The following is a 12475-nucleotide window of genomic DNA, read 5'->3' as shown; positions in this document are numbered from 1 at the left end:
ATGACTCAGCAATTCCACTCCTAGGTATATATACCCAAAAGAATTGAAAACATATGACCACACAGAAACTTGCTCATGAATGTGCATAGAAGCAGTATTCACAATATTCAAAAGGTGAAAACAACCCTAAAGTCCATCAACAGATGGATGGATAAACAAAATGTGGTGTATCCATAGCACGGAGTATTAGTCTTAAAAATGAATGAAGTACTGGCACATTCAAAACAGTATGCCAAATGAAGGAAGCCAGATACAAAAGATCACATGTTGTAGGATTCCAATTATATGAACTATCCAGAAAAGGTAACTTTATAGAAACAAAAGATTAGTGGTTGCCTGGGGCTAAGGGAGGGGAGGGACTGGGAGGAGACGGGGAGTGACTGCTAATGGGACAGGGTTTCCTTTTAGGGTGAGAAAAATGTTCTAAAATTGATTGTGGAGCTAGATGCACCACTAAACAATCTAAAAACCATTGAATTGTAGTACACTTTAAATGGGCGAGTCGGAAGGTATGTGAATAAGCTGTCTTTAAAAAACAAAAAGGTGAGCCTTAATCATTTTTATCATGTAAGCATTCACAGCTAAATTCATCTATACCCAATCTTTAAGCCCCTCCAGCACAGTGTTAACAGTAAAACTTAATCCCTTATCCTCTTGGTTCCCTCAAATCACCTGAATAATAACATAGTTGGCCTGCTCTGGGCTCAAGTCAATTTGGAAACTGTGAGAATCAAATTAGGGGACCAAGCAAAACAACATTGAATGACAAACAATAAGCACATAAAAAGATGCTTAGCCATCAGGGAAATGCAACTGAAAACCACAATGAGATATCACTTCACACCCACCAGGATGGCTATAATAAAAAAGACTGGCACTGACAAAGAAGGGTTGGTGAGGATATGGACAAATTGAAAACCTCACATTGCCAAAACCGGTTTGGCTCAGTAGATAGAGAGTCGGCCTCCGGACTGAAAGGTCCCGGGTTCGATTCCGGTTAAGGGCATGTACCTTGGTTGTAGGTACATCCCCAGTGGAGGGTGTGCAAGAGGCAGCTGATCGATATCTCTCTCTCATCGATGTTCCTAACTCTCTATCCCTCTCCCTTCCTCTCTGTAAAAAATTAATAAAATATATTTGAAAAAAGAAAACGAAAACCTCACACTGCTGGTGGGATGGTGAAATGGTGCAAACTCTGTGAAAAACAGCCTGGCCATTCCTCCCTCAATAGGCCTATGATTTTATATATATATATAAAAATAAAAACAAATATCTATGCAGAAACTTGCATACAGATGTTCATAAGAAGCATTATTTATAATAGCCCAAAAGAGGGAAAAAGGCAAATGCTCATCAACTGATGAATGATGGGTAGACATCTGTGATATATCTATATAATAGAATATTATTCAGCAATAAAAAGAAATGAAGTATTAATCCATGCTACAACATGGATAAACCTTGAAAACACTATGTTAAGTGAAAGAAGTCAGTCACAAAGACTATACAGGGTGGGGCAAAAGCAGTTTTACAGTTTTACAGTAGTTTGTATGGAAAATAATACAATGAATAATAAATGATAATACAAGAATAAATTGTTTCCCATACTCACAGCTGTAAATCTACTTTTGCCCACCCCTGTATATTACACAAAATGTCCAGAATAGGCAAATCCAAAGAGACAGGAAGTAGATTAGTGGTTGCTTAGTGCTGAGGGGGATGGGAGCGTGACACTTAAATGGTGCAATGTTTTGGGGGGGGTGGAAATGTTCTAAAATTGATTGTGGTGACGGCTGCACATTTCTATAAACATTCTAAACACCGCCAAATTGCACCCTTAATGAGTGAATTGTAAGGTCATAACAACTGAGTGACAAATACAACTCCATTTCACTTGAAGAAATTAGAAATGCCTACTTACTGCATTAACATTCTTAAGCCTGCACACATTTGCCATTAAGTCAGACAAACCAACTCCCAATTTTTGGCTCCTTCTGCGGTTCCCCCCACATATTATTCTGGGGTAGTCTTACTAATCCCACTTTCCTTTTGAAGGAGAGGGGGGCTCCCTCAGGCCTCCAGGTTACTTTTTCCTTTGGTGCAGGAGTTAAGTGAAAGAAGTCAGCCACAAAGACTATACAGGGCGGGCAACACTAAAAAACTGACATTTGGGAGTTGGTTTTACTCCATTTGCTAACAGCTTCTGGCACCTGAAGAGTGTCAGAGCAGAATCTTTTGCTATGCCCAGAAGTATTTAGGTAGAGAGAGGGGGAGGCTCACAGCTTCTCTGCTCTGGTGGGTGGTAGTTGTGACCTAGTAGCAAAAGCCTGGGACCCAAACTTCTCAGAAAACCTGACTTCAATTTTTGATTCTGCCCCTTACTGATCGTGTGGCCTTGAGCAAGTCTCTCAACCTTTCTAAGCTTCATTTTTCTCATCTGTAAAATGGGGATACTGTGTTTCCCCGAAAATAAGACATCCTCCGAAAATAAGACCTAGCGTATGGAAAGATAAGACATCCCCTGAAAATAAGACCTAGCACAACTTTGGGAGAAAAAATTAATATAAGACACTGTCTTATTTTCGGGGAGACAGGGTAATACTGTCCATCTCCCACTGGGATATCCGAAATGCCATCTGGAACACAGAGATACTCAACAATTCAATTCAACAAAACACATGCCATCCTCTGGACTAGGTGCTGGGGATACAGATAAATACAGTACCAGCTGCCTTCAAATTGTTCAGTATAGAAACGCTGTTAACAGGCATTTATTTTCTTCCTTTCCTATATTAGCCTTCTTTTAGGATGGCAACGGGCAGTTCAGAACTTTATTCTTTGCTATAATATTATAAACTTTCATCTCTGTGCTCCCAAGAGAGATCTCGCTGATAGGGTAGCAGCTATGTTTACATCCTTGAAAGTTACTTATTTATGGGGAAATATCCCTTTTATACTTTCAAGTTATTATGAACACTGATTCTTAACTCTTCCAGGCCTTACCTGAAGATGTTTCCATGGTGAAAGTGTGCTTATTCCGCACTTTAAAATAAGTATGGAAAACTCATTCTCTCTTATTTCCTGTAACCCCTGCCTTTCTGGATTTACATTCCAGTTGAAAAGACTGGTCACAAAGAACCAGTTCCCAGTTTAGCTAACTTAGTGATCAATTTCTGGCTCACCTCCTGGTTTAGGCTTCAGGTTCTACTTTATAAACAAAGGGCTTTCCAGAAAAACACTAGTTCAGTTTATAAACAGAGGCTATCACAAAGTAACTAGAGGAGAAAATGTAGGAAGTAGTTTTTAAATCAAGATGTATTAGCATGAAACACATCCTCCCTTTGGTGGAGCAAGTCCACAAGTCACAGAAAAATATTTCTCATTTTAGAATAGATTGGAAAAGAGCCTTTGCCAAGAACCAGTAGTTTAAATTTTCAATTTGAATTTAAAGCAGGATTATACATGCCCAAGAACATCATGCTATTTTTAGCTAATAGGTAGGATTGCTGTGTCCACAACAGTTTAGAGCAATCAGGAGTGAAACTGTTAAACAGCATCTCTTACTATGGCACCTTTATCACTTAGTACTTCTACTTTAATATTTTCCAAAGCTCCATCATAAAAATATGTGTAAAGTGCCCATGCTAGGCACAGTACAAAGTTCAAATAGATAGCCACAGTTTCTATCTTCATTATGGGTTTACATTAAGCTAAACAAATATATGAAAAAATCTCAAAGTTAGAACATTCCCACCGAGCTGCCATCCAGCCTTTAAGTGCCCAGGGGAGATATACCTATCACTCTTCCTATAATTGCACCCTCTCTATGTATTAAAAGGAGATGATTAATGAAAATGTTCTAAAATTGACTGACCATGGATGCACAATTCTGTGAATGCACTAAAAGCCACTGAGTTGCACACCTAAATGGGTGAATTGTACGGTATATTAATTATATTTCAGTTAAGCCATTTAAAAAGGAACAATTGTTCTTATTCTGTTCTAATTAGTCAAAGCTATTTTTCAAAGCTCTCATACTAAAGAATATCTAGCTAAAGGCTGCACTGATTTGGCAATGCTGCTTCAGTAGCCACAATGGAGATTAACCTTTCTTTGCACATACATCTCTCTTTCCCCCATTCTCTTTCCCTAGTTTCTCTTTCCCTGGTTCTTTTCCAGGTGTTCCTCTGCTCTAGTTCGGTCTTAGGTCTCTCAGATATTCCCAAGCACAATTGGTCCCAACTGGTGGACCTCAGGATTAAGCCAACTGCAGAGGTGGGCCTCAGCAACTTTCCTCTCAAGACCTTAGACAAGTCAAATCCCTCTGCTCCTGTCACTGTTTTGGCTTGCACAATGAGGGGTTGGACAATATAATCCCTTCCAGCTTTCATATTCCATGTAAAAAAATAAACACTTACTTGGCCAATAACATGTGGTCTCTGCCATTTTAGCCAACAGACATATGTCTGGATTATTCATTTTGTAAATGCCCATGTGATACAATCTTTTAATGAACAGTATCTATATATATAAAAGCCTAAGCGACTGTTTGTTTGACCGGTAGCTATGATGCACACTGACCACCAGGGGGCAGATGCTCAACACACAGGCATGTAAACATGGAACAGACTGATGAATCTCAGAGTGGGGAGGGCGGGAAGAGATTAACCAAAGATCTTATATGCATACCAGAGACCCGATGCACAGATTCTTGCACCAGTGGGGTCCCTCAGCCTGGCCTGTGGGGATCAGGCCGAAACCAGCAGTCTGACATCCCCTGAGGATGCAGGCCGGGCCGAGGTGCCTCACTGGTGCCCGTATCTGTGCACTGGGAATCTAGTTTAATATATTTATAAAATGATCAACATGTAGTCCATATTTTTAAAAACTATCACTTTATCAAAGGAAATTCAGAGCCCAACACGGAATGCTTGACAGTCCCTATAGACCTGTCTCCAAGGGTCCATTTTTTAAAATATATTTTATTGATTTTTTACAGAGAAGGACAGAGAGTTAGAAACATCGATGAGAGAGAAACATCGACCAGCTGTCTCCTGCACACCCCCTACTGGGGATGTGCCCGCAACCAACGTACACGCCCTTGACCGGAATCAAACCTGGGACCCTTCAGTTTCAGACCCACGCTCTGTCCACTGAGCCAAACCGGTTTCGGCCAAGGGTCCATTTTTGAATGAGAAAAAAAAAAAAGAGCTTTTGCATGTTGGGATCCTGTTGGATTTACCAAACCAAAGAAAGAAGATTGGGGTGGCAGAGCTTTAACAGCAGTGGCCCAATTGAATCATAAGAGAAGAAAGACATTGTATAGCAAGGGGTAGAGAGACGTAACAACACAGCACCTCAACATACATTATACACTCTCAGAGATAGTCTGAGAACAATGAACACTTCAGGAATCCTTTTACCCTGGACAACTTGCAGCTTTGTATGGAAACCAGTTACATTCCCCCAACAAAACTCACAAAATATGTAGTCACCAGTTTCCAACACCCTACCACCAAACAAATTCACAGTATTGTTTCCATGTGCCCAACATCAGAGAGCAAAACCGAAAGAAACACATCAATTTCTCTTTCTCACACACACACACACACACACACACACACACACGACAGAAACCATTTTCTTCTTTGCAGAACCTACATTATCGAAGTTGTGGGCATGAAATGGATACATACCCGTTGCTAATAAAAATCAGATGGTTAGCTCTACACTAAGAAGCCAACAGCAAATGCAGAAATCATAAAAACAATAACCCTAGGTGTTTCTTATCTTTAAGCTGAACCCCAAACATGGAGAGAAATGACTCAGAGTGTCCATCTTCATCTCTCCCATGACCTCAGCCCAGCCAGCTCTCCTGTTAGCTAGTTACCTCCCTACACTAGTGCAGAAGGTGCAGGCCCCTCTCTTCTTTCCCTTCAGGCTCTTGGCTGGAGGTACTGAACCAGAGTGGGGGAGGGCGGAAAGGACAAAGGTAGGCGCTTTAGATCCGCTTTGGATTCCTCAGGGCTTGAGGACAGGGCTCCCAGCCTCTCTCTTCCTCATTAAGGACCAGCGCACCTGCCAGGGAGAGGTCCCTTCCTCCACCTTAGGAACTGGCCCGTGGGGCCTAGATGTCCGATGTCCGAAGAGCCTGAGAGCTGCAGCCCTCAGAGACAAAAGCTGGGCTAACAAAGAGGAGGGGGAGGCAAAAGAAGTCGGTGCAAACAAAAGCGTGGGTTTGGGGCTCTGAAAAGGCCAAGTCTATCTCTGCTGTTCCCAGAGGTAGCCGGGCTTGGTGGATTCAAGAGCGTGGGGGAGGAGCGCTTTAGAAAATTCCTCTGAGGTTAGGGATTAGGGAGCTGCTAAGGGAGGGAGGGCCGAGGCCCTGGGGCACAAAGCGGGCAGAACTGGCTGTGAGAGGTGATGGCAAAGAGATGCCACCGAAGGGGCCCGGGAACGGGAGAGGGTCGCTCCTTGGACCCCCACCCTCAAGAGGGGATCTAAGCAGTGCCCGCAGGGGCTGGGGGAAGAGACGGGGGGGGGGGGGGGGGGCGGTGTTGGAAAAGAGAGTCTGAGAACGGAATCGTAGAGAGAGGCTCAGGCGGACAAGGAGGGGACCTGACCCCCGCCCTCGTCCGCCCCACCTCACCTGGCGCGGGTCCGAGTCCAGGTCTGGTGCTGAGAAAGCGCCAGCTCCAGCCGCCCCCACGTCCCACGCGGGAGACCACGGCCACAAAGCGGGGCGCGCTGGAGGAGGGGAGGAGGGGAGGAGGGGGAGAGGGACGGCAGGGAGGAGGAGGAGACGCCTGAGGCGCTGGAGGGGGTAGGAGGGGCGCCCGCGCCTGGGTCAGGGGGAGGGGCGTGCTGCCGGAGGCCGCGCTGGGCAGCCAATGGCCACTCTGCCGGCCGGCAGGCGCCCGCGGCCGGAGGCTCACCTCCGCACCTGGGCCTCCGCGGGTCCCAGCCAATCAAAGGCCCTAATTTGCATAACCGGCCCCGCCCCCTCTCCCCAGCCCAAGGACGCTCTCTGAGAACACAAAGAAGGCCCCTTGTAAGGGGAGAGCTCCGCTCCAGGTTCCCGACCCCGAGGATTTGGCATCATCTTTTCGGCTCCTTTATGGGTTTTCCATGGTCACCCCGATCTGGGAAGGGAAATGGGCGGGGGAGGGAGGGCGGTCATAGAGCTTTGGCCCAAGATGTCTTAAGAAGTCGGGTCACTTCTCCCTGAGATCTTTCCAACCGAGCTACCCTCCTCCTGATCCAGGGTTCATAGTTCCGCGTCTCCGAGCCCTCTGAGCCCCATTCCTTCCCCTCCCCTTTTTCCAACCTTCCCAATCTCTGTGCTTCCTCCCGTAGGCTGCTGCCCACTATTGGCCTTCTGTTGTACTGCAGCCCTGATCAGTAGGTTCTGAGTATAGCCTTCGTAAATGCTCCCTGACTTGCACAAACCTACCCCAGTCCAAACAGCAAGAGGTTACTGCACTAAAATAGAAAGGACCTGTTCTAGTGGCTTTGATGCCTATGATGGCAAGAAGCCAACACTTAAAAATGTAAACTCCTCAAATCATCTTGCCCCTCCTTCCTTCTCCTACCTTCGGGTCTGTACTGGGCCACAATGGTGACTGACTGGCCAGCCCGTTTCAGAGCAGCTGCAGCCTGCTCATGAGTTGCATTCCTCAGGTTGACTCCATTCACCTGTTGAAAGAGAGGAGCTATGAGCTACCCCTAAAGCAAGAAAGGGAGACCTGTGTCATAGCAGGAGAGGGAGATAGGTACCCATCCCTAAGCCTTTCTCAGTATCCCACCCTTGCCCCTAAGAGGAGACATACAGAATATGGCATCCCTAGTATAGTAATTATCTTTATGAGGTCAAATGCCAACCAGGGTTAAGATAAAAGAAAGATTCATTTCCTCCTCAAGGATAAGTCTCATCTCAGTCCCTGTCCCTCACTAAAAACACCCAAAAGAAAATATGTTTTCTCCAGCTCTTAGCCCTTCATCCATCTCAAGTCTTCCTTAGAGAAAGCAAGGTCTCCTCTCCTCCCTTTTTGACTGGCATGGCTCCCATCCTCCCACCTCGCCTTTGTCTCCTCACCGATAAGATCCGGTCTCCCCTGCGCAGTTCCCCACTCAGGTCTGCTGGGCCTCCTGCCAGGATGAAGGAGACAAAAATGCCTTCTCCATCCTCTCCTCCCACGATGTTGAAGCCCAGGCCTGTGGAGCCCTTGTGCAGGATGATCTTGCGGGGCTCTCTGGTGGGAAAGCAGTGGAAGGGTCAGAACAAGGTAGATATTAGCATCCCTATGAGGGCCTGTCTGGAGCAAGAGTCTCTATCACTGCAGAAGGATTTGGGTCCCTAACTATGATACCCTCTTCCTCCCTTTCTCTCCTAGAAACTGCTTGGCTGCTATTTTCTGCCAGGTCCAAGTTTCAGTTCCTCTTCCCTCCCTTCTTCCTGAGGGCTCAGAGTCAGCTCTCCAGTGGGCAGTCCCCTATTCTCTCAGGTCAGCAAAGCCCTCGCCTGGACTCGAAACACCATGGTTCAGAGCCCATCCACTGGTCCTCTTCCTCCCCAGATTCTCCTATCCTACCAACTGGTGTGATGGAGCTGGGGCCACAGAAGGGGAGCCAGTTAGGAGCAGTGGAATCACTCTGGAGTTGATTACACTCTCCATCCATAGAATGTGCGTGCATACTTACTTTCCACATGCTCCTTTGCTATTTCAAAATTCCACCCCCGACTCTGACCCCTCCTACTTTCCCCAGTAACAGATGTAGTCACCAATTATTAATACTATGTACCCTGGCTAGGTGATGTGAGAGACAGAGATAAAGAGTTCCCAGGTCCCCCAAGGTGGCACAGGAGCCTAACCAAAGCAAGGGAACAAATACATAGAAAACCTGGACTACAAAAAAGAAAGAAAGAAAGAAAGAAAGAAAGAAAGAAAGAAAGAAAGAAAGAAAGAAAGAAAGAAAGAAGAGGAGGAGAGAAAGAAAGAAGAGAGAAAGAGAGAGAGAGAGAGAGAGAGAGAGAGAGAGAGAGAGAGAGAGAGAAAGAAAGAAAGAAAGAAAGAAAGAAAGAAAGAAAGAAAGAAAGAAAGAAAGAAAACCTGGACTACAACTAGCCATGTGTAAAAAAATCCCTCAGTAAATAGTCAGTGTCATCAGGTGAGAACAACAGCCACTCAGGTATATCCATATACGGGACTCCCAGCACATTTTCAGGCCCACCACATTCACTTTTAAGCATCTTTCATCAGAGGAGCCCCAACTCCAAGATTCTTCCTTTCTTGCTCCAGGTCTAGGCCCTAGGCTTCCTCAGTGAGTCCCGGATATTCTTGCTCAAAGCCCTCCTCTCCTCCTACCTGGCATCCCCTCCAGGTCGTAGGGAGCGGAGCGGCCAAGCCCACCTCTGCGAAGCCCTCCTCCAGGCCGAGGCTGAGGCCGAGCCCAAGCCCTGGGCCAAGCCGGAGCCTGAGAACTTGAGCGCCCTCTCCATGGCTCCTGCTGTTCTCCCCCGTCCGCCTATCCTTCCGGGCCCCACTGCAGCCAGCCTAGCAGCTCAGCAGGCCCCACCCTATGGCAAACCTGTCCCCCAGAACCCTGGCAGGCTTGACCAGTTCCACGGAGGCGACGCTAGAGTGGGGCGGGGCCGGTCCCTATGAAACCACCCAGCCCGCCAGCCTCCCTGCGTCCCACCCAACCCCACTCCACTGGCTGCACTGCTTTCTTCTGTAGTTCGGAATGATTGCAGCAGAGGGGGCGGCAACTGTCTCTGGGCAGGAACCCCCTCAGCCTACACCTCCTCAGTCCCCAAAACACTCCACCCCACCCTTTCTCTGCACTTTGGATCTGGGCCACACACTTGGCACTCCCCCTGATGGTGGAACGTATGTCTGCAGTCTCTTCTGTCCCTTAGGGCCCCCAGGGTTGAGAGAGGGCCTCAGAGGCCAAAAGTGGGAGCGATGGGGGCCTTGTCCTCTTCTTTGCCATGCCACACTAGGCCTGTGGCCAGCCAGCAGCGGATTCCTCTCCTCCCCACCCCTATATTGGGGCTGGGATAGTCTCACCTGGTGAAGTCCTCCTCGGCCAGCATGTGCCTTGGAATAGGAGAGTAGCGGGCGGGTGGAACCTGAGGAGGAGCCGGGTAGCTGACCTTGCTCTCCACAGCCCCCAGATAACCCAGGCTGGAATTATGGCTTATGTGGTTGTCAGCCAAGGCAGTAAAAGCTGGAATCAAGAGAGGGCGAGAACATTTCAGAGACCATTCCACGTAGGTACCTTCCTCCCCTCCCCAAGGACCGTCCCTCACGCCCCGCCTCAGATGCACCTCAGCACCAAGGGCTGCTGATTTCTCAAGCCTCTCTGCCCCCACTCCGCCCCAAAGGCTCCTCTTCCACAGTCCCTTTCTGAATCCTGGGCTCAGTCCTGTGAGTCTTAGAAAGAGCTGAAGTCAAGGCAGTCTACAAAGAACGGCATGACTAGAGGTGTAACTAATAATAATCCCTCACATCTTTGTAGCCTAACACAGTTTTCCAAGGGCTTTCTCGTTCATGATCTCATTTGAGCCTTGCAGCAGGCCTATGAAGAAGGCAGCACATATATCATTAGCTTAGTTCCTTTTCGCCAAAGAGGAAACTAAAGAGACGTGAAAGGGACTTGTCCGAGGGACCAGCTATACGGTGTAGACTCAGTTCTCCTGAACGCTAGTCCTCCGCTCTCTCTCTCCATCTCAACAAGGGGCATGCACTTGTTCCCTCCAGAAACCAGGGGCAGGGGCTCCAGCCCAATGACAGGGCAGATGGGTACGTACTGCTGGCGTAGTCAGGGGGTGCGTACATGTCGTTGAGGTGAAGGCTGCCTGGCTTGGCCACCTTCAGATAGACCATGTCAGAGGTGTTCTTCAGCGAGGCCACAGCTTCCTCATGCCTCACATCCTGCAGATTGGTGTTGTTCACCTAGAGGAGGAAAGGCCTTTGGGCTAGCATTTGAGAGAAGGAAGGGCCTCTCAGGGACCCCTGAGAGGGGCCCTTTCAGTGAAGTTCAACAGTGCTCTCACAGAGGCCCAAGGGCAGTGCTGTGAAGAGCTGAGAAGCCTGAGATAGGGGTAGGGTAGCTAAGGGACTCCCAGCCTTGAAAAGAAGTAGGGCCTTGGTATCTGATACACCCAACTCCAATGACACTCTTAAAATTCCCCACAATGCCTAATACCTGAATGAGGGTCAGGTGAAATGAGAGGCTGCTGGAGCTCCACCTTCCCACCCTACCATTTGGGCATTTCCGTGAAGACTGTCTCACCGCCAGCAGCCGGTCCCCGATCTGTAGGCGGCCATCCTTCTGAGCAGCGCCCCCCTCGATGATCTTGGTGATGTAGATGCTGTTGTCTCCTGGGATGTGCTGGTTTCCAATGCCCCCAGCAATGCTGAAACCCAGGCCTGCGCCAGGGAGTGGGAGAGGGCCGCAGAAGTTAGAGTGCTCAGCCAATTCAATGCAAAATCCAACACCCGCCCCTAGCCAACACACTTCCCTGGGGATCCCAAACACTAGGCTGTCATCCTGAGGTCAGTAGGGTGAAACATGAGGTCAAGAAAGAAAGGTGTGACCTGCTATGGGGAGTCAGGCAAGGAGTAAGACTGTCCCCTTCCATTTCCTTCATAGTCAACCAGGGACCTCTGGCCAGAGCATAGGAACCCAGAGGACCTCACCTTTGGGCCCTTTGAGCAGGTTGACCTCCATGATGGTCTCAGGTGGGGGTTGTCGCCTCCGCACCACCAACCGCACCACAGGACCTGCCTCCTTCAGCGCCTCCACAGCTCGGCTGTGCACCACCTCTGACACGTCCACCTCATTCACCCGCAGCACACAGTCATTCACCCTGTGGGGGAAGTCCAAGAGGCACGACACTGTGACACAGCCCCTCCATCCCCTCTCTCGCCTCCTCCTGCTCCTCTCCCTCCCCTCCTCTTCCTCCCTCCATTCCCCCTCCTCCTCTCAGATTGAACTGAAGGGTCATCCTGCCAGGCAGTCCTCCTCCCCTCATCTCCATCCTCCCCTGCCTCCCCCAGCCCTGCTTCCAGGCCACCTCACCCCAGCCTCCCATCCATGGCAGCTGCTCCACCAGGAATGATCTTGGTAATAAAGATGCCAGGGTCATCAGGGACATGGGGGTTGTCAATGCCACCTGCGATGCTGAAGCCCAGGCCAGAATTGCCCTGCGGAAAGGAGTGGAGGGGCACAGTCTGCTCACTCAAAGGGCATGAGGAAGGGTTCCTGGTCCCCCAACCTCCCCAACCACCAGGTCAGGTGCTCCAGGCCTCAGAAGTGGCCAGTGAAGACCAGGGCATATTCGTCAGACACCTGTTGGCTTCCCAGCCTGTGCTGATCATTTTAGCATAAAGGCCTCAGCGAAGCCACCCCCTCCCCAATTCCCCAGGCTTCAGCAAGCAAGGTCAATTAATATTTGTTAGTCAGTTGA

At 48.5% G+C, this 12475-nt stretch overlaps 1 protein-coding gene across 6 annotated transcripts in view; it reads right to left on the bottom strand.

Annotated features, from left to right (window-relative positions):
* The window catches only part of DLG3 (discs large MAGUK scaffold protein 3), a 75681-nt gene that overhangs the window by 58898 nt on the left and 4308 nt on the right, over positions 1-12475 (bottom strand). For 4 of the 6 annotated variants that reach the window (XM_036411421.2, XM_036411420.2, XM_036411419.2 and 1 more), the window contains exons 3-9: positions 12088-12212; positions 11706-11875; positions 11299-11435; positions 10814-10958; positions 10071-10230; positions 8096-8252; positions 7593-7695 (exon numbers count right to left, since the gene is read on the bottom strand). In XM_036411421.2, coding sequence (XP_036267314.1) covers positions 7593-7695; positions 8096-8252; positions 10071-10230; positions 10814-10958; positions 11299-11435; positions 11706-11875; positions 12088-12212 — 997 coding nt within the window. Of the gene's footprint in view, positions 1-6649; positions 6923-7592; positions 7696-8095; positions 8253-9365; positions 9549-10070; positions 10231-10813; positions 10959-11298; positions 11436-11705; positions 11876-12087; positions 12213-12475 lie in introns of those variants that run through there. The other 2 variants (XM_036411423.2, XM_036411425.2) reach the window with 2 other exon arrangements.

Source organism: Pipistrellus kuhlii, unplaced genomic scaffold (genome assembly GCF_014108245.1).
Source record: "Pipistrellus kuhlii isolate mPipKuh1 unplaced genomic scaffold, mPipKuh1.p scaffold_m20_p_40, whole genome shotgun sequence".
In the NCBI taxonomy this organism is placed as follows: domain Eukaryota; kingdom Metazoa; phylum Chordata; class Mammalia; order Chiroptera; family Vespertilionidae; genus Pipistrellus; species Pipistrellus kuhlii.
The sequence above is the reverse complement of the archived record's forward strand: the minus strand, read 5'-3'. Positions and strand labels throughout refer to the sequence as shown.